Raw genomic sequence first — 19,964 nt, 5'->3', positions numbered from 1 at the left:
TTGATATCCCAATAAAAATTTCTGGTAGGCCCAAAATTTAAATGATAAGATTAGATATTAAATGTAACATGATTTTCTATGAATAGTTCCATTTTAAAAAAAAATTACACATGAATCAAAGTTATGACTTCTATTTTAATATATAAGATTTAATTTATTTGTGAGGCCAAGAGGGTCCCACGACCATGCAAGAAAATACAACATAGATGAACGGCTATGATTAATATGAGTCCTTAAGAGCATTAATATCGCAAACTCTTAAGCCGTCCTTAAGGATAAATGGAATTAAAAAAAAAACACTTAATGAAATAGGAGGCGTGTCTTAATTAGGGGTTAGAAGAGGCGGTTATTTTGGACATGTGTTGTGTGAAGAGAGGACAGAGGAGGGGTGAAAGCGTATGGGCTTCCTGTTTCTCCTTTCTCTCTCTCGAAACCTCTCTGAGAGGCGAAGGAAATGGCGATCGTGTCTCTCGCCGCGGCTCGTCGACGAAACGGCGCTGTCTGTCTTGGTGGCTGTCGTCGACCGCTGATTCTCTCCCTCTCCGTGGGTCTCCTCGACGGCGACGGATCGGCTCTCTCTGTGGGTCTCCTCGAATCGAAAGGTAAAAGTATTGTTCAGTTCTTCAACCATGCATGTCTTTAGATTATGGTTATTATTGTACTGATCGTAAGTTTGCTTGGTTTGCCGGTTCGATTGTGTCTATAGGTGGCTCTGCTCGACGGCGACGGAGCTCTCTGACGGTGGCTCTCCTCGACGGCGACGGAGCCCTCTAACGGTGGCTCTCCTCGCTGGCAACGGAGCTCTCTGACGGTGGCTCTCCTCGAAACGAAAGGTAATGTTTATGTTTAATGTTCCTGAATGATGTATTTCTTAGATTGTGCTTCTTCTGTGTCTAGATTGATTGTTTGTTGTGTTCGATTCTGTGTCTAGATTGATTTGTCTCATGTTCGATCAATATTGATTTGTTTATTGTAAGTTGTTCATTTTTTTATTTGTTTCTGTCTGTTGATTCCTTTGTTTTGTTTTGTCTTTGTGTTGTGAGATGGATGGAACAAATCCCCTTCGATTTGTTCAGTGGAAAGAGACTTGAGGAAAATATAATCCAACAAAGGACTACAACAGCAAAACAGGTTAGTGTACCTCTTTCATCTACTCTGAAATGAATTGATTAAGCTTCTGTGATGAATTGAAGGGAGGGTAATTAATGTGGTGGTTAGGGTTGAAATATGGTTGTGTTTGGCAATAAATTGAACTGATGGGTATATAGAAAAGCTAATGTGAAGTCTGATGAATTGAGTTTAAAAAAGAGACTTTGTTTGTGGTTGAATTGTCATGAATGAGTATCATTGTTTTGGTTAAGGTTACAATTGAAAATGGACTGTGAAGTGTGATGAACGAGTTTTTAAAAAATACTTCCTTTCTGGTTGAATTTTGATTAAAGAGTTTTAAAAAATACTTTCTTTATGGTTGAATTGCGATGAATGAGTTATAATCTTTTGGTTAGGGGTTAGAATACGGTTGTGTGTCGTAATAAATTGAAGTGATGGATGAGTTATAAATTGAAGTTATTGTTAGATAAATGTCTACTCCAATTGGTTGTGTGTTGGAGATGAATGTATTCTTCTTTCTCTCTGCTATATAACAGAGACCTTGGTCTCTTCCATTTATGAAACAGGATCCCTCTTCTATTCTTTTCTTTTTCAGATATGGATTCTAATCCGTATGTGAATATAAATTTTGTTGATCTTCTTCAAAGTCAACAAGATACTTCTTCTATTCTTTTTCTTACCACTCAAGCTACCGAAGGTATAAACTTCCAACAAGAAACTCCTTCAGAGCGCAAGGAACGAAGGACTTGGTCACCTACAGATGATGTAGTCCTCATCAGCTCGTGGTTAAACACGAGAAAAGATCCCCTTGTCGGGAATGAGCAAAGGTCCATAGCTTTCTGGAAGAGAATAGCAGCGTATTTTGCGGCTAGTCCTAAGCTTGCTGGCTCTGAAAAAAGAGAGCCATCTCACTGCAAGCAAATGTGGCACATGATCAATGACTTAGTGTCAAAGTTTTGTGGAGCATACGAGGCAGCAACCAGAGAGAAGAGTAGTGGACAAAATGAAAATGACGTTCTCAAACTTGCCCACGAAATATTCTTCACCAACTATAAGAAGAAGTTCACCCTTGAACACCCTTGGAAGGAGTTGAGAAATGACCAAAAGTGGTGTAACCTTTCCACAGCCAAAACTGATGGCAACTCAAAGAAGAGGAAGTGTGACGAAGGCTCACAGTCAGCAAGCTCACAGGCTAATGAAACCGGTAGTGTTGTTGATGAGGAGGGAGGTAACGTCCCCCGAGTGTTAAGTCTGCAAAAGCCCGTGGTAAGAAGACCATGGGTGAGGGGAAGGAGCTCTCTCAGTTTCAGACAATGTGGAGCATCAAGAAGCAGGATTTGGTCATGAAGGAAAGACTGTCAAAGATGAAGTTGCTTGACAGTCTCATTGCAAAACAAGAACCGCTTCTAGATTACGAAGAAGCTCTAAAAAAGGCTCATTAACGTGTTAATGTCTGATTAGCTTAAGTATGTCTTGTGCTATGCAATGTTCTGTTTGCTTGTTAAGTTTAATCTGTCTCGGGTTCTTGTTCTCGTTTATGCTTTGATCTCTGTTTCTTGTTCTCGTTAATGCTTAGATGTATGTTTCTTGTTCTTGTTAATGCTTTGATCTATGTTTCTTGTTCTTGTTAACACTTTGATCTAGTACTTGTTCTCATTCTATGGTTGTTTTCATGTTTCAGGTGAGATTGAAGAGTGTTCATCGCATGCCAAAGTAATAATAAGGTAATGGGACTACTCATTACCATCAAAGCCACATACCATGTTCCGTTTCAAACGAACACAATATGTGGCATTGGTAGTAATGAGTGTTCCCGCTACCGTATTGAGGTTGAAGTTGCACGGTCAGGAGACACTCTTTTTCTCAGTGTGTATCATTGTATCAGTTTCGTTTTCAGGTCACAGGACACTCTTTTGTATCAGTGTGTCACGGGCACTCTTGGTTTATAGTAATGTCTTGGGCACTCTAGTCTGTTGTGCACTCTTTTCTGAACGTTATGCCTTTTGTGGTGTGTATCAGTGTATCTGTTTGTCACGAGCCAATGTAATTTTTTTTGTCTTTGTCTGAAATATGTATCACGGATTTGTGTAAACATTGTCTCCACTCTATATATAAAATTGTATTCTCTCATTCTCACCAAGCATAACAATCATCTTCTCCATCTCACCCAGCATAACAGTCATCTTCTCCATCTCACCGAACAAAACATTGTTCTCTTATCTCCTTTTCACCAAACAAAACAATCAAAAACAATTTCATCTTCTCCATCTCACCGAACAAAACATTGTTTTCTTATCTCCTTTTCACCAAGCAAAACAACCAAAAACAATAAAAAACAATGGCATCCTCTTCTCATAATACTTTTGATGAATCATTAGATGATACTTTTGATCAACACTTTGATTAATATTTTGATCAAACGTTCGAGAATATGACCATTGCTTATGGTGATGCAGAAGAAGCAAGGAAAAAAAGAAAAAAACGAGTTTATATCGAAAGAAATCGAGAAGAAGGTCATGTATGTCTATGGAATGATTATTTCAGTGAAACTCCGACGTATCCTGGAAATTTTTTCCGACGCCGTTTAAGAATGAACAAGCCATTGTTCATGCACATCGTCGATCGACTCTCCAATGAAGTTCAATTCTTTCGCCAAAAACAAGATGCTCTTGGAAGGCTTGGTCTCTCTGCACTCCAAAAGTGTACAGCAGCTATTCGTGTCTTGGCATATGGTATTGCAGCTGATACGGTCGATGAATACCTACGTCTCGGTGAATCTACAACTCGTAAATGTCTGGAACATTTTGTGGAAGGAATAATAAATTTATTCGGCGAGGAGTACCTAAGAAGACCAACACCGGCTGATCTTCAACGTCTACTTGATATTGGAGAGCATCGTGGATTTTTCGGGATGATAGGAAGCATCGATTGTATGCATTGGGAGTGGAAGAATGGTCCCACCTCTTGGAAAGGGCAATATTCTCGTGGCTCGGGAAAACCAACAATCGTTTTAGAGGCCGTTGCTTCATATGATCTCTGGATATGGCACGCGTTTTTTGGACCTCCAGGTACCTTAAACGATATCAATGTTCTTGATCACTCACATGTTTTTGATGACATAATAAAGGGTCATGCTTCGGAAGTCACTTACTATGTCAATGGAAGAGAATATCATTTGGCTTACTATCTCACTGATGGTATTTATCCGAAATGGGCAATTTTTATCCAATCTATTCCAATACCACAAGGGCCGAAAGTAGTTTTATTTGCTCAGCGTCAAGAAGCTGTCCGAAAGGATGTCGAGCGTGCTTTTGGAGTCTTGCAAGCTCGCTTTGTCATTGTTAAAAATCCAACACTTTTTTGGGATAAAGTCAAAATTGGGAAGATTATGCGAGCATGTATCATACTCCATAATATGATAGTAGAAGACGAACAAGATGGATACACTCAATTTGATGTTTCGGAGTTCCAACAAGGAGAAGACAACGGAAGTACACAAGTCGATCTCACGTATTGTACAGATATCCCTACAAATATCGCTAGTATGATGGGTGTTCGAACTAGAATTCGTGATAGACAGATGCATCAACAACTGAAAGATGATTTGGTTGAACATGTATGGCTTAAATTTGGACGTGATGAAGACAACAACTGCACTCTGATGTTTCTTTCAAATTATTATCGTTTATTTTACTTATCTATGTTTTAATGTTTTTATTTAAAAATTTATGTTTCAAATGTTATCTTTTAGTATGTTTCATTTAATAAAAAAAAATTAAGTTTAATAAAAAAATTTAATAATTATTTTTTAAGAACTTTAATTAAGAGTCTTGAACCAATTAAATGTTGGGATTTCTTATCTTGGTCTTTTAAATCACTTTTTTATACTTAAATGCATTAAAAATCAATAAGAACCCCTAATATGAGTATATGCAATAATCATGCTCTAACTATTCTGTTTCTCTCTTTTTCCTCTCGAGTATTTGACTACTACTCGCAAATCACGTGGATAAATGGATAAAATGCCTTACTGTAAACTTTTCGCCATTATTCAAAAGTAATAACAACTCTTACAGCAATTCACCGCGTTCATTCATATAACTCTTAATTATTGTCCAAATAGTATAGCATTCTTATAATCTTGGTTAAACCAGCAGCAATTCATAATATTCACTGATTTCACATTGCATCTATATATATATTTATCTAACTTTCATGGGAGTTCAACTTATTACGGGAAAATTCTGGTGTCATTCATCCACCTTTGTTTTATCTTTTTTTAAATCTCCTAAAACTTACAAAAAAAGTCCTTTGGACTTAAAACAAAAAAATGATGGAAATGGTAATACAAATTACATGTCAGATGTTGATTTTAAAAGACTTGTTTATCTCTCTATTTTACAGAATGAAAATCTCTTTAGTTTTGAGTGGGTTTTGAGTTATATAGATAGTTGACGTGAGCAATTCGGTCCCATGGTCTAGTGGTCAGGACATTGGACTCTGAATCCAGTAACCCGAGTTCAAATCTCGGTGGGACCTTCTCATTTTATGTTTTGAAAAACTTTAGCAAATGAACCCACTTCAGGTTGGGCCATTTGGTCACTAGCTATATGTCCTTAACTCGTTCCAACTTTGGTTGGACTCGAAACAAGAATTAGTTTGAACTTTCTACATGTTCTATTCAACACTTCACCAGAAACATGACAAAGCTTTCCATAAAGAAGAAATAAAAAACTGTATGAAAATGTAAAACAAAGTGCATTTCACAACAAAATTAAACCTTCTCAAGGCTGCAAAACCGATTTCAAAGAAGATCAAAATCACTAGACATCTGTTTTCAATAGAGTTTTAAGGTTTCCGGTTTACTCCCACTTTGACTCTCCTCCCAACCCGATTTCAACTTCCCCAGGAAGCTCAGCCACTGCACTCCTGCTCTGCTTATTTCCTGTTTTCTTCTTCTTGTGAGTATCTATCACTCTCACCACACCCGTCTCTTGCACACTGCTTCTCTTCTTATTCTTCTCAACACCATCTTCAGAATCCTTCGCCACATCGCCCCTGGAAAAGACTTCAGCCATAGAGGTCTCAGCATCATCTATAGCATCGATTAACTTCTTAGGACTAGCCCTTTTCTGTTTCTTCTCAGCAGCATCTTCTTCCTTCTTTTCTACTTGAACTTGATCTATATCTGGATTGCTCTTAGACTTCTTCTTCTTTCTCTTGCTACCTTCATTATCAGCTTCTTCTTCTTCTTCATCCTCTGACTTGTTTCTCTTAGAGCTCTTCTTGCTTTTCCTATCCACTTTGGATTCTTCTTCTTCCTCTTCTGCAGATTTGCTGTGATGACTATCAAAGGTCACATCTTCGGTATCAAATCTAACATGCTTTGCATTCTTCGAGCTTTTCTCCAAGGGTTTAGCGTTAAAGACATTCACTGAAGGAGGAAGCAACTTCCTCACCTGCGAACATTTTAAAACATATCTTCTCATTCTTATTTGATTTCTACACGTAGCTAACACTAACTACAAAGACAGTGGTTGTTACCTTCTTTGCTGACTTCTCGTTATCAGAGATTGGGTTTCCTCGAATATTCAAGTTTCGCAAGCAAGATAGTGTTCCCAAAACCTGTTCCCAAACAACTTAGATCAACGCAGAAAGTTTTAATGAGCTTAGATAAGGCGAAAAGTTTGCTTTATATACCTCTAAACCAGAGCGACTAGTGATCATATTGTTTCCCACGTCCAAATTGAGTAGTCTCTTGTTGAGTGCAAGTTCTGCTGGGAGAGCCTGAACGTGTGTAAGCGTAAAGTAAACATAGTGATTAGCAATATAAACAAAAGACGGTGGTGTGTTTATCTTTATAGAAGAGAGATAACCTTAATCTCATTGTGGGCTAGTCGTAGCTCTTTCAAATCAGAGCATGACTTGAGAGAAGACCCAATAGCTTTTATTCTGCAGTCAGACAAAGAAACCTGAAACAAGGGATTAGGCAAGAGGGTCAACTTTTAGTTCTGATGCTAGAAACATGGAGAAAACTCGAAGCTTACTTTTGTGAGGTTTTTCAACTTAGAAAGTGAGTCACCGATTTCACTGATAGGGTTCCTAGAGAGCACTGCATCATCAATATCCACAACAAAAATTCAAGTAGACGAAACTTCTAAGAGAGTAACAATGTTGATTCTGATGTTAAGAACAAACCGAGACTGTTCAAGTCTTTGAGTTGATCTAGCTTGCAGATAGAGGAGATTTCATTGTCTGCAAGAAGTCGAAAACAAGTCATCAGTAGTAGTAGCTTGTGGTGGATACAAAAGACAAAAACCGTCGAGAGTTGTATTGGTACAACTCACCGTTCAAAATCAAGGCACACAAATTGACAAGAGAAGAGATCTCATTCATAGATTTGAGCTTGTTCTTTCCAGCATTCAGCACCTGATTGCAAACCAAATCAGTGCTGAAGAATGATTCAACGATGAAAGTAGCAAACATATTTCAAGAAATGATATGAATTGGAACTTACTGTAAGCCTAGTTAATCCTTCAATTCCACTCAAGCTCTGCAATTTATTGTCCACAACCGACAGCCACTTCAAATTCGCACAAGACTTGAGTCCCTAAGACCATTTAAAACATGAAGATAAGCTTCAAGTAAAAGGCGCCGTTTTATTTTTTTAAAGTCTATTGGCTTTTTACCTGGAGATCAGTGAGATTGTTGAAACGGAGGTCGAGCTTCTCCAAGTTTTTGAACTTGCTCAAACAAGACACCTGGATGAACCAATTTCACAATTAGGGTTTTCGTTTCAATTTTGGGAACATAGTTTGCAGAAACGAAACTAACGTCGGTGAGAGCTCTGTGGCCGAGATTAAGTTCCTTGACGGAATCGAGGTCATGTGTTTTCTTCTCTTTTAGAACTTCTTCAACGGTCAGCGATTTCGTCGCCATCTTCTTCCTCGTCAACAAAAACCCTAGCCTTCTGTCTGGTTCAGTCACTCTTACCGTAGCGGAAGTTTTTATAAAGACACCCCCACAACTTTCTATTGTTTATAAATTTGGCCCTGATATTATTTGTTGAAATAGGAAACGCCCCTTTTGCTCTCCTGTTTTCCATTTATTAGACTTTACATGTTTGTTCTTGAAGAATTGTTCCAAGTCTATTATGGGACTAGGAAACTCAACATGAACAAGCACAACTAATGTAGGTGTAACAATCGAATCAAGTGACTGGTTCAAGTAGAATGTTATCATGAAACCAACTCTATCCCATTAAATTAAGATTTCTCCACGTCATAGGCATTACATAATGGCTTAAAGAGGAGCAAAAACATTCGATTAGTGTGTTTCTCATGAGATGTATTTCTCTTGCTGCTCGTGCAAAAGCTTTGCTGATGATTTGGCGTCAAGGTAGAGTGATGTTACTTCCTCTATATCAGCCTGTCAAAAATACCAAGAGATTAACAACAACAACATTCATTTTTATACTGCTTTGTTTTGTTCCAAGATTCATAAGGAAGCACCTTGCAAATGTTGTCACGTCCATTCATTTTCGCTACGATGCTGGCAGGAGACAGAAGCTGAACTGCGTGCCTGAAAGCGAAAGCACAATAAATAAATAAAAAAGTTTAGACAAAGAAACATATATTGAAAAGAAGCAGTAATGCTTGCTAGTTCAGTCTTTAAACCTTAAGGATGTTCTTTGCCCAATGTCCCCAAGTACGACCAAGCATTCCTCATCCACTGTTAGCTCTTCTACTTGCGCACGGATAGCTATAATCTGGGGACATAACTAAATCTATTAGAATGTTGTTAATTAACTGGAATGCAAAAAAACTAAAATGACAACTGAGTGACCTGTATCATTTCAGAAGGGTTATAGATTTGGGTCCTGATTATGACCAACCGATCCAACAAGTCAATAGGGACTCCATGGGGACTCGGCATATCAGTCCCTCTGCAAAAACAAAGTGAATCATAACACTTAAGTTAAACCCAAATTCACATGATTTCAAAGGCAGAAACTGATAGTTTATCTACCAAGGTCCAGCGTTTATCCTCACCTTACGTTGCAAACTCCTCTGTTTGTTGCGAATATTACTATTGGAGATAGCGAGCTCTCAAGAGCACGGTTTAAGTAAGAAAAGCACTCCATATCAAGCATATGAACCTGGAGTTAATAAAGTTAAATCACTGCTCCTGAGTCCTGAGCAACATCAATATGGTGGAATGAGATAATTTAATTAGGAACCTCGTCGATAAATAGAACTCCGGGAACAAGCTCTGCAACACCTTCATCTATATAACGGTTCACCACCTGTAATAATCATACATTCCATACTATTAGACCTGTAGCGAAATTTAAACAAGAATCATTTTGGTCTCAGTGAAGAAGTCACCTTGTTAATTTCTTGGCGCAGCTTATCAGTGATCTCAGTCTTCCGGGGTTTCATCATTTGGCCCATCAAAGAAAGTATATCCTGCCCGCCTTGAGGTCGAGCATTTGCTGCGTCCAGATCTTGAAGCGTCACATCCTAACCAAAGTCAAGAAAGCTTTTAGAGGCTACCACAAAAGAACAAACGTACGATGTATGATTATCCGTAAAACATAATATTTACAATGATGATAATTAGTACTACACAGAGGGAGAGAGTTCTTGGGATAAGAAAAGGTCATAGAAGGTAAACCTGCACTATCTCTTTCTTTTTGTGAACCTCTCCTTTGGGAAGTGGAACATATTCTTCTGCTTCCAGATCGAACTCAGTGGCAAAAGCATCACTTCTACCCACCCGCTTTACAGCTCCACTGTTTGCTTCAATGTATATAACATCTCCTACAGCTACCTGGGAGCCAAACAGTAAATATAAGACGAACCTGCGTACATAATGACCTGATAACTGATAGCAAAGGATAACAACAATGACAGGTGCCAAGAAGTAAAAAAACTAACCTTCTCCTTAATCAAGGCATCGTAGATAGTGGGATCCAGCTTAAGTTGTTTGGTTCCTTTGACTGTCTTGAGTCCAATGATAACATGACTGATGCTTTTGCCGTAACCTCCGGTAAGACTTTCAGTTTCTTCTGGGGACAGCTCCGTAACCTGGAAGACAAAACATGTTAAGAATCTGACGGCAAAGAGAGACCATATTACTACACAAGAAAGAAACTGAAAATAGCAGCACACACACCTCTCCTTCGTAGACGTCTTTGGTTTCCTTAATACGTAACCCAATGGCACGCCTAAAATTCTCCATGAGAACCTCAGTCTTCTTAACCTCTGATGAGTAAACCTCAGATCCAACCATTGGACAGAAGGGAACCTACAAACACGAATAAAAAAGCATTCATACCATATCTAATGAAGCCATGTGGGAGTCTATGGAACATAAGAGATGTAAGCTAAAGACATCTGAGACTAACCTTACTACCCAGCTCTTGGGATATTCCAAGAGCCAACGCTGTTTTCCCTGTCCCCGGAGGTCCAGCGAGCAGAAGAGCCTTGCCAGCCATTTTCTTCTGCTTGATCATGTCCACTACAAGACCAGCTGCCTCTCTAGCCTCAAGTTGACCCACGAATCCAGCCGCTAATGGTATAGGGATTCCGGTTGGCTAGAAACGGAGACAACGAATCAGCGAATGGAACTATATTCCAAGCTATAGAAAGAAACCACACTAATGCTTTGAGACATAACTGTCAGTAAAAGAACCACATATAGCTATAAAACCTCAAAAAGCCTAAAACTTTAAACCCTAAAGAACATTGAGCTACACGAGCATAGAGAAACCTACTGCAGTTACATCTAGAAACACTATACTCTGAGTCTCCTGAGCGTACCAAACCAAAGGAATGAGCTTTAAATCCTTAAAAAAAAAACTGACGAAGTTCGAGCGATACAGTGTAGAGTGGAGGAGAACCTCGAGGCCAAGACCCTTGATGTGAGTGTGAGTGGCAATCCGCTGTTTCTTCGCGGTGGACTGAATCTCCTCGATCTTTACTTTCTCCATCTCCGTCAACTGTTGGCGTTGTCGGACTTCTGATGAGTCACGTCTGAGATGTATATATAGGTCCTTTTACTGTAATCTCCGACGACGGCGGAAGAGTTCGAGCTCTCTCTCTCCTTTTCGATGCTTCTTCTCTGAATTGGCAAAACCTCTCTGTTTATATTTTCATCTTTGTTGCAGTAATGGCCCTTATATTCCCTTTTTATTTACAATATCACCCTAACCTTTTAAATTGAATAACAATTGGAGGTTATCTGTGTTTTTTACTTTTTACAAAGTTTTTATTTTTAGTTTCTGCTTTCTTTTCACATTTTATTGTCAAGTTTGATTCCTGTCTTTTTCTCTCCACATTGGTGTGGCCTTGCGGATAGTTCCAGCCATGGCTGTGGTTTGTTTTGTGCACAAAAGCATCAGATCTAGTTAAGTGTAGAGACAACCAATTAAATTGTAAATTGTGATCTGCGCACAACCTTCGGAGTTAGACCATTTTGTAAATTGTTTGGTTCTTGATCTCATAGGGAAACATAAACTGGACTCATGTGCCTAAGACTTATAACTGAGTCTGAGGATGCAGAGTGAGTTGTAGCCTGAAAGGAAAAAAAAATAACTAAAACAGACGAGGTTTCTCAAGGCAACCTAGGGCTGGGCAAAAAACCCGGATCCAAAAAACCGAACCGAACCCGATCCGAAAAAGTAATACCGAACCCGAACCGAAATTGATTAAATATCCGAATAGGCATAAAATTTTGGTATTTAAAGAACCGAAACCGAATCCGGTCCGAACCGAAATATTTCGGGTACCCGAATGTATCCGAAATAGATTTATAAATCTATATATTAATTATTTTTTAGATTTAATGTATATTAAAAAATATCCAAAATATATTTGATACTTTTAACTTATCAAAAATACTTGAAAATATATACAAATAATCAAAAATAAATGTTTTAAATAGTTAAAGTATACTCAAAATACCAAAAATACGTAAAATATTTATTTATTCTCTATCCAAATATTCAAATCAAACCAATTTATATGTTAAGTTTACGTATTTTGAGTATTTTAAAATATATAATGAATTTTAAAATTTTAAAAATAATTTAAATGGATTATCCGAACCCGAACCGAAATTTAAAGATATCCGAATGGAACTGAAATCTTTGACCCCGAGGACCCGAACGCCCATCCCTAAGGCAACCTTCTCGTTTCTTCTTGTAACTACCTCAACCTATAATAGTATAATGTATCAAAAACGAAATTATTGAACGTGTGAGATTTTTTCATTCTACACATTCGAATATCACCGACAAGTCAATACAAAGGGGAAAAAGAACTTCCCACTCTCTTTATTTCACAAAGAGCCACCACTCCAATTGAGAAGAGGTATAGAGATTCACTGTGTGGTAATATGAGCAAAAAATTTAGGGCACAAGAAACGTAAATAAACCCTTCAAAATGGTACCGTCACCTTTTCTTTCTTTCTTTCTGCACATCCGATTGTCTTAGGCTTCTCTTTCTCTACAACTTTCGAGAACTGTGATTCCAGAAATAAATTGTATAAACAAAAAAACGTATGATAGTTTTCAAGAGCGTAGACTCCATCCACGTGCAGCTAATGCACTCCGTACTCTCATAGCTGCTTCTGCTGTGTCATTCAATGGCGGATAACTCCAACTTTCCGACATCTATACAATAAAAAAAAACATTTAATACCAAACCAGATCAATGAACATCATGGAGACATGGAGGACCGGACGCAACACAAGTCTCACCAGAAAACTCCCTATGTTCCATTGCCATGGAGAATGAAAAACGGGAAAACTATCTAGAGTGTTCTAAGAAAATGTAGAGATACTCACGTCTTCGAAACCTGTAAATGGGCGAACGACTCCTCGTTCCCTCAAAGACTTGTGGAAATCTGCAATCTTCCATTTACAGTGATCGGCTCCTATAACATACACTGGTTTCCTGCAGCATAGAAGTATTACTCAGACCATATAGTTTCTGTACGAAAGAATAAGAAAACTGAAAGGATTATCTCAGTATGTTATATACCCGGTGCTGCAGGCTTCACTTATGAGACTGACAGAATCTGCTGTCACTACAAATGCATCACCCCAAGCTAAATGTCCCATGTAAGGATTTGGTTCTGGATTAATATTTTAAGAACAAGCGTTAGAAACCTTTTTTCATTGCATTGTGTTTGTGCACAAAGCTGAAGCAAAATTTGCTGTGGATCATCAGTACCTTGGCCATTCCAAATGAAGACTTTTGGGTTATCTCCTAGCTCTTTGAAAATTACTCTTGAAACCTGCTTGGCGTAGCAAAATACGAGGTGAAACCCAAGAGCATCAGCTATAACTATTCTAGTTAATAGAAACATGTGTTAGGAGACCTTTTCAGGGGTTCTGTACGAGAGGGCGATTCTGACACTTCCACAGCTATCAAGGACACTGAGAAGGGCGTCTGTTAACTGCTTTGCGAGGTTTGCGCCATAACGGCAGTTACCTGTTCATAAAGCCAAGAAAACCCATGCCAATAAGAAAAAGGGGCTCATGTGTTATATGGTGCAAGTGTAAGAACGCCATCTAGTAACTTAATAGAGTAACAGAACATACGTCTAGGCCAGCCAACGTTAACCACAACTAAGGGCTTTGGAAGAGCAGCAAACTCATCATGCCAGGCACTAGCTGATTTACGGAGTGTGGCGTAATCGATCCCGTGGAGAGCTCCAGCAGTCAAGACCTGAAAATAAGTGTGCACATTCATGGTAATTACAAATGAAATCTCCACAACAAGTTTAATCTACAGTAATATGATGGAAAAGAGAATGGAGAAAAAAACATGGCACTTACAACATGATCCTGAGGTGGTTCACGTGGAGTAATCCAAGCACGCATAAACCTAGGAACTTGATCTTGCGCTTCGAGGGTTAGAGGATAGTAGTCGTGACGAGGTGTGATCACCATGTCAAACCTATTTAAGTGTGATCTAGGATGTTGTATCTACAAAAAAAGAAGACCAAATATCAATTATTAGGATTCAGTCCTTTTATATGATCATTCACAGGATTCATGAACAGTACTCTTTCCTCTAGATACTATACTAAATTATATTTGTATCTCCAACAGTAGTATTTCAAAGCTAAAGCGTCTACGTAACATAACAACCAGGTTAAATCATATAACAAAACCTGAACAACGAAGACGTTTTCAGAAGCCAGACGCCTTATGGAGCTAGCAATAGAAACTGTATCTCTCCCACATGCAATCACTACTAACGGGCCATCCCTGCGAAAAGAAAATAAAAATCCCTTAGCTAGATGAATTGCAATACGTTCAAGCTTAGCTTCCTACTTTCAATTCACAAAAACGCCACAACGAAAAAAAATAAATAGAAAGTAACATACTTTTCATAGGTGTCACGAGCCATGGAGACAATACTCTTGACGTCAGCCTCTAGAATAGAGGACAAGCCAACACTCCCACCATTCTCAGACGCGATGTATTTACTTTGTTTGGAACCAAGCATCAACCTGGAGTAGAGGTAGAGATGCCTGAGGATAAAGTCCAACTTCTTGTGAAAACCAACAGGGAGCCAGTGTAGCCACTCATTGATCCCTCCTTTCGGCCTTGTAACTCGCTTCCATCATCAAAAAAAAAAAGAGACATTCAAAAAAACCAAAAACCATTGCTCAAACCCTATATTATTCCAGAACTTAAGATTATCAAATGTCCGTAGCCCTGTTTCTAAGAGCTCCTCCTCATCAAATAACTAGTCACACCTCATCCTACACAACAACTTCTACACATGCTATACAAGTAGTAACGATTGCAATCTTATTCTTAGCAAGCTACTTATCCGAAAGATGTCTTAGGGAGGAATCGAAGAAACTCACGTAGAGGAGGTGATTTTGCGCCAAGCCGAGGGCGCGAGCGAGACCGATACACTGATTCTCGGAGCCAGGGAAGCCGTTTCCGATAACGACGGCGCGTCTGACGACGTTCTGGGAGCCGCCTTGCTCGAAAATCTCGGGCACGCCGGTAGATAGAGTGGGTGGATCCGGCAACAGGATTGGCCTCATGCCGGTTTCTGATGATTGATATCGAAAAACCCTAGACGCCGAGATTTAGGATTTGATCTCTCTCTCAATCCAACTTTGTGTAGAATACGCCGAAGTGCCTTTGACAACTTGCGAAATGTTAGAAATTGGTAAACAAATTGACAAACTAAATATAATAAAACTGCTAAAACGATTTTTTTTTTTTTTTTTTTTTTTAAATAAAGGCGTCTCTCTGGAAAGTTTCGCGTGTATGGGTTGTTTCTTAGGCCCAATATGTAGAATTTGATTGTCAAATGGTTGATATTATGGGCCGCTACTGTTCCTCACTTTATCCGCAGTTCCCTCATCCCTTTCAGCTTTGTGATCCAGTCCCTACACTTGATACATTTGTTCAGATGCGTATAGCGTATGATACAAATACAATTTATCATATTCTTTAGTATGGTGCAAATACAAGTATTGGACATGAATTTTATAAAATGGTTTACGTGTAATTTAAATAGAAACATTAGCTTCAATCTTTTTAAATCATATAGAATTTTTGGTTGTAAAATCATCATGTAATAATTTACAATTTTGGATTAATAAATCAATGTTTAACTCACTATAAAAACATCTTTTTTTTAGAATCCAATTTCATTCGGTCGCTTCTCTCTTAGGTTTTTGGATATATGTAAGAGTTGTCACAACAAACTACCAACATGTAATGTAATAGAGATCCTACCAAGTAGTTACCATTTTCTTGTAGATGACTGCAATAGCTTCTAAACTGCGCTGAAGCTATTTACATGTAGAGTCTGGTTATGATACGTACTGTATTTAGCTTAAGTTCATTGGTAAAGGAAGCAATGAAATTACTAATAGTAATTGAAAGGTTTGGACCGTAAGATTATTAATCACAGATCCTGAAGAAATTATTATGTGAAATTGAGATGGTTGACTAGTCTTTTCGTCTCAAGTTATAGACAATTGAGGTGGTAGACTAGCTATTGTGGTGGACACATTCGGAAGAGTTTATCAAGAAGTTGTTACTAGTTCCGTGGATGATGTCCTAATCATATATGATAACGATTTTAGTATGTTGAATTGTATAACTTCTGAAAATCAAGCGTAGAAGAAAGGAGACTTATAAATTATTATTTTTTTGCGTAAGAGAAAACTATGTATAGCTTGTTGGATCATTTTTCTGTATCATTTTTAGAGGAACTCTTCTAGTATCATCAAATAGAGGAACTCTTCCGGCTGGATCATTTTTATTGTTCTTTTGAATCATTTTTTTATCGATATCCTTGTTTACTATTCGGTAAACTTTTATTAACAAGATAAAAAGTGAATTTTTGCTTTCGTGAAGTTTAAATTAGACTAGAAAAATTAAACAAAGTTTTTTCTCTCTAGCTTGCATATGTATAGATAATTCAAATAGAGATATAGATTTATAGAGAGTCTTGCATCTTTTTGCATTTCCCGAAAATTCTTTGTTGTTGAATCAGATTCCAATCAATTTTGTATAAATTTTTATTTTAATGGAATAAAAAAATTTCTTTATTAATGACTTATCTTTTGGAACTCATGTGATATCGCATGGAAACTCATTTTATGAAAAGAAAAACTCTATATTTTATTAAATATTTTGTAATAAAAATAGTTTACAATTGTTTACGAAGAAATACATATGTTACAAAATTATCTTTCATGCATCTATATTTCTTTAATGATAATACTAAAAATATATGATGTGTTTATAGGTTTGGTTGTAAGAAATCATAAATATGTCAATACAAAATAAAGAGACAACATATAGATCATATGACAACATCCAACTTAAATAGATTATTTACATGAACGAACACTCTTCGTTCATTACGTGACTTTTCACAAATGAGTTTCTTGTATAAAAAGTCACGACTCTTACACACACCTCTTCGCTTTACATACACTCTAGCTTATATGATTTTAGTAAATATACCAAACTCAATTATAAACTATAACACTAACGACATAACAACAAACTAGCGAGCAGAGCAGTATTTTCTCACCATCTTCTCGGAAATTTTCGATGAAAGAGTCTACTCGATGTATTCTCAAAAATTGTCGTCCGTAATGGTAATAATTTCAGAGAAACATAAGTTGTCGGAATTTCTCATCAGAAGTTTCTGGGAATGTAGTGATGAATCGTTGTTCCCGGAAAGTGGTCACAATTCTCCTAAGGAATTTGTCAAAAACAAACACAGAAACTCAAGCTCTTATTTTCTTATGTTTCTTCAAGAATTATTTGTTAAACTGTTTCTTCAAGAACCACCGGTCCGTAAAACTCTTTGCTCCACCACAGCGCTCACCGCCAACGCACAGCCACTGCAACTCCATTCACTGCACCGGCACTACAACTCCATTCACCACCGCTACTGTAACTCCGTTAACCTCACCGTCGCTGCAACTCTGTTCACCTCTACCGCCGCAACTTTTTGCACCGCCATCACCGCAATTCCTTCCATCACCACCGCTGCAACTCATCCACCACTACTGCCATTGCAATTCACTCCTCCTCTACCATCACCGCCTCTGTCACACCCACCTTCACTGCCTTTGTGGGAAATATAGTACTTTATTGATGAAAATTTTATATTAAATTTTCTTATAATAATGAAATATCTGATGGTTTTATTAATTTTAGTTTTACTTTGATTTTTAATTAAATACACCAAGTTGTCGGAAAATTACCGGCTTGATTTCTCATCGGAACAAAGCAATCACATTCCGACAACAGTTTGATCGGAACTTACCGACTAAGTTTTTGACAAATTATGATTACCGAAACCTACTCCGTCAAAATCTTCATTGTCAGAAAACAGTAGGAAACATGATAAACATGATAATCTGCAACCAAAATCAAATAAAACAATAAAGTAGTATACATAAACATTTATATAAACTAAAATGGGATATTATTATTCATGGGTTTGTTTGTTTGTTTTACAATAGCAACAATAACAAGGACACAACAATAACATGAAATGAATATAAACAAATTTGCATGTGGGAAAGACAAACCTTTTCATTTAGTATAAGAAAATTTAGACTAATGATTTCATTATTTCGTTTTGGATTTTTAGCTATCCAAACACTTAAAACTCTTCCTACTATTTTTTGTTTATAACGTTTCATTTGAATGTCTTCTAAAAATTTGTATCCAATTAACTGCTTAGAACTTTTTTTTCCACCATTTTATTAGTTCGATTAGTGAAAATTTTATTTTGAAAAATGCATGACAGAGACTATTTATATATATTAAAAATCTATTTGAATAGTCACAACTCCTCAATTTGAATAGTCGCATTTTTCTAATTTAAAGGTAATTATTTTGAAAAGATACTTATAAGAATAGTCACAACTTTTCACTTTTTAAAAGATACTTATATGAATAGTCACAACTTATCAAATTTCTCTTTTACAACAAAAAAAATGACACAACATAACCCATTACACACATCTCATAACACAAAGAATTGTACAAATACATTTTTGAGTATTTACATCATAAGAAAAAACACAACTATTTAGACAATTTTTAGAGAAGACACAACCTTCCAAAATTAAACTTTTAGTAAAGACACAACTTTTTGACATCTTTTAGAAAAAACACAACCTTTCAACATAAGTGAGATTCACAACCTTTGAAATTAATTGGGATTGCTATTATTAGTAGATTAGAAGACAAAAAGAACAAAAAGAATAATAAATCTAACAAGGAGATTATGATCATACATCTATTTTATTTTGAAAGATTAATAAGTCCATTTAATTAGTTTGGCGTTTCTTGTACATATTTTTTTTATTCTATTTCTAGTAGGTTCTATATATTTCTATTAGGTTGCATATTAGTATTATATATATATTTACTTAAAGATACTAGTATAATTATATAATATATATAATAGAAATAAATACAAGATATTCTAAGATATCTTTAGAATTCATATATATAACAATAATAAGTACAAATATTAAATTGAGGTACCTCATTTTATGACAACTTTCAACAACTTACACTCTATTTTTGTGCCTTTAGTAGGCCTAGTCTTTCCGGCACTTGCAATGACTTCTTTATTTCTTCATATTCAAAAAAATAAGATTTTTTAGATCGGATGAGACCGAATCATATCACTCCCTTCGAAAAAACGTCAATTTGATAAGACCCATTTGGTAGAATATTGTATAACACATAGATTCCTACAAACATAACTAAAAAAACTTTTATGCATGTGTAAACATATTATATGGGGTAACTCAATTTGCACTATTTTGAAAAATGGATCATCATCGGACCGCTGTATGAAATTCAAGTCAATGTATTTATTTGTATGTATATAGTTATAGGGGATCATATAAAGGAAGGATATGTTATTATTTTAGATATAAACAATTATATGAATTACTCCTAAGGTAAAGGTTCACAACAAAATAGTTATAGCTGATGAGAGTTACTTTGAAAACAAAAAAAATGAAAGTCATATTTTCTCAATTCCAAAAAATTGTATAACTGGATCAAATATATATGAGTTGGCGATTAGAATCTCTATGGATAGAATTTGTAACAGGGTCTCGAAAAACAAGTAATTTCTGTTGGGCTTTTATCCTATTTTTAGCTTCATTGGGATTCTTATTGGTTGAAACTTCCAGTTATTGGTAGAAATTTTATATCGTTAGTTGCATCTCAGCAAATCATATTTTCCACAAGGGATTGTGATGTCTTTCTATGGGATCGCGGGTCTCTTTATTAGTTTCTATTTGTTGTGCACTAT

General features: G+C 36.7%; 4 protein-coding genes and 1 non-coding gene across 5 annotated transcripts; 2 read left to right on the top strand and 3 right to left on the bottom strand.

Annotated features, from left to right (window-relative positions):
• Nucleotides 1-233: 233 nt before the first annotated feature.
• On the top strand, nt 234-5,842 carry LOC111209293. Its single transcript, XM_048767362.1, has 2 exons — nt 234-602; nt 707-5,842. The coding sequence occupies exon 2, from the start codon at nt 3,542-3,544 to the stop codon at nt 4,817-4,819; it is 1,278 nt and encodes a 425-aa protein (XP_048623319.1). The 5' UTR covers nt 234-602; nt 707-3,541; the 3' UTR covers nt 4,820-5,842.
• On the top strand, nt 5,578-5,649 carry TRNAQ-CUG. The gene has a single exon. It is a non-coding gene; the product is annotated as a tRNA-Gln (tRNA).
• Nucleotides 5,808-8,157, bottom strand: LOC106438368 (protein phosphatase 1 regulatory subunit SDS22). Its single transcript, XM_013879498.3, has 10 exons — nt 7,945-8,157; nt 7,800-7,871; nt 7,628-7,720; nt 7,458-7,539; nt 7,309-7,365; nt 7,158-7,222; nt 6,987-7,082; nt 6,811-6,897; nt 6,655-6,735; nt 5,808-6,569 (listed from the first exon to the last, which is right to left on the bottom strand). The coding sequence occupies exons 1-10, from the start codon at nt 8,047-8,049 to the stop codon at nt 5,973-5,975; spliced, it is 1,335 nt and encodes a 444-aa protein (XP_013734952.1). The 5' UTR covers nt 8,050-8,157; the 3' UTR covers nt 5,808-5,972.
• Nucleotides 8,158-8,318: 161 nt separating this feature from the next.
• Nucleotides 8,319-11,267, bottom strand: LOC106438367 (ruvB-like protein 1). Its single transcript, XM_013879497.3, has 12 exons — nt 11,015-11,267; nt 10,520-10,708; nt 10,288-10,419; nt 10,050-10,199; nt 9,787-9,942; nt 9,498-9,632; nt 9,350-9,415; nt 9,162-9,268; nt 8,956-9,055; nt 8,787-8,878; nt 8,622-8,691; nt 8,319-8,538 (listed from the first exon to the last, which is right to left on the bottom strand). The coding sequence occupies exons 1-12, from the start codon at nt 11,102-11,104 to the stop codon at nt 8,449-8,451; spliced, it is 1,377 nt and encodes a 458-aa protein (XP_013734951.1). The 5' UTR covers nt 11,105-11,267; the 3' UTR covers nt 8,319-8,448.
• Nucleotides 11,268-12,544: 1,277 nt separating this feature from the next.
• Nucleotides 12,545-15,351, bottom strand: LOC106438369 (mitochondrial fission protein ELM1). Its single transcript, XM_013879499.3, has 10 exons — nt 15,001-15,351; nt 14,512-14,744; nt 14,296-14,392; nt 13,958-14,107; nt 13,721-13,847; nt 13,498-13,610; nt 13,350-13,413; nt 13,158-13,251; nt 12,962-13,070; nt 12,545-12,787 (listed from the first exon to the last, which is right to left on the bottom strand). The coding sequence occupies exons 1-10, from the start codon at nt 15,184-15,186 to the stop codon at nt 12,686-12,688; spliced, it is 1,275 nt and encodes a 424-aa protein (XP_013734953.1). The 5' UTR covers nt 15,187-15,351; the 3' UTR covers nt 12,545-12,685.
• Between the last annotated feature and the right edge of the window lie 4,613 nt (nt 15,352-19,964).

The sequence above is a fragment of the Brassica napus genome, chromosome C9, assembly GCF_020379485.1.
Source record: "Brassica napus cultivar Da-Ae chromosome C9, Da-Ae, whole genome shotgun sequence".
Lineage (NCBI taxonomy): Eukaryota > Viridiplantae > Streptophyta > Magnoliopsida > Brassicales > Brassicaceae > Brassica > Brassica napus.
Note: the sequence above shows the minus strand (reverse complement) of the source record. Positions and strands in the feature narration are given on the sequence as shown.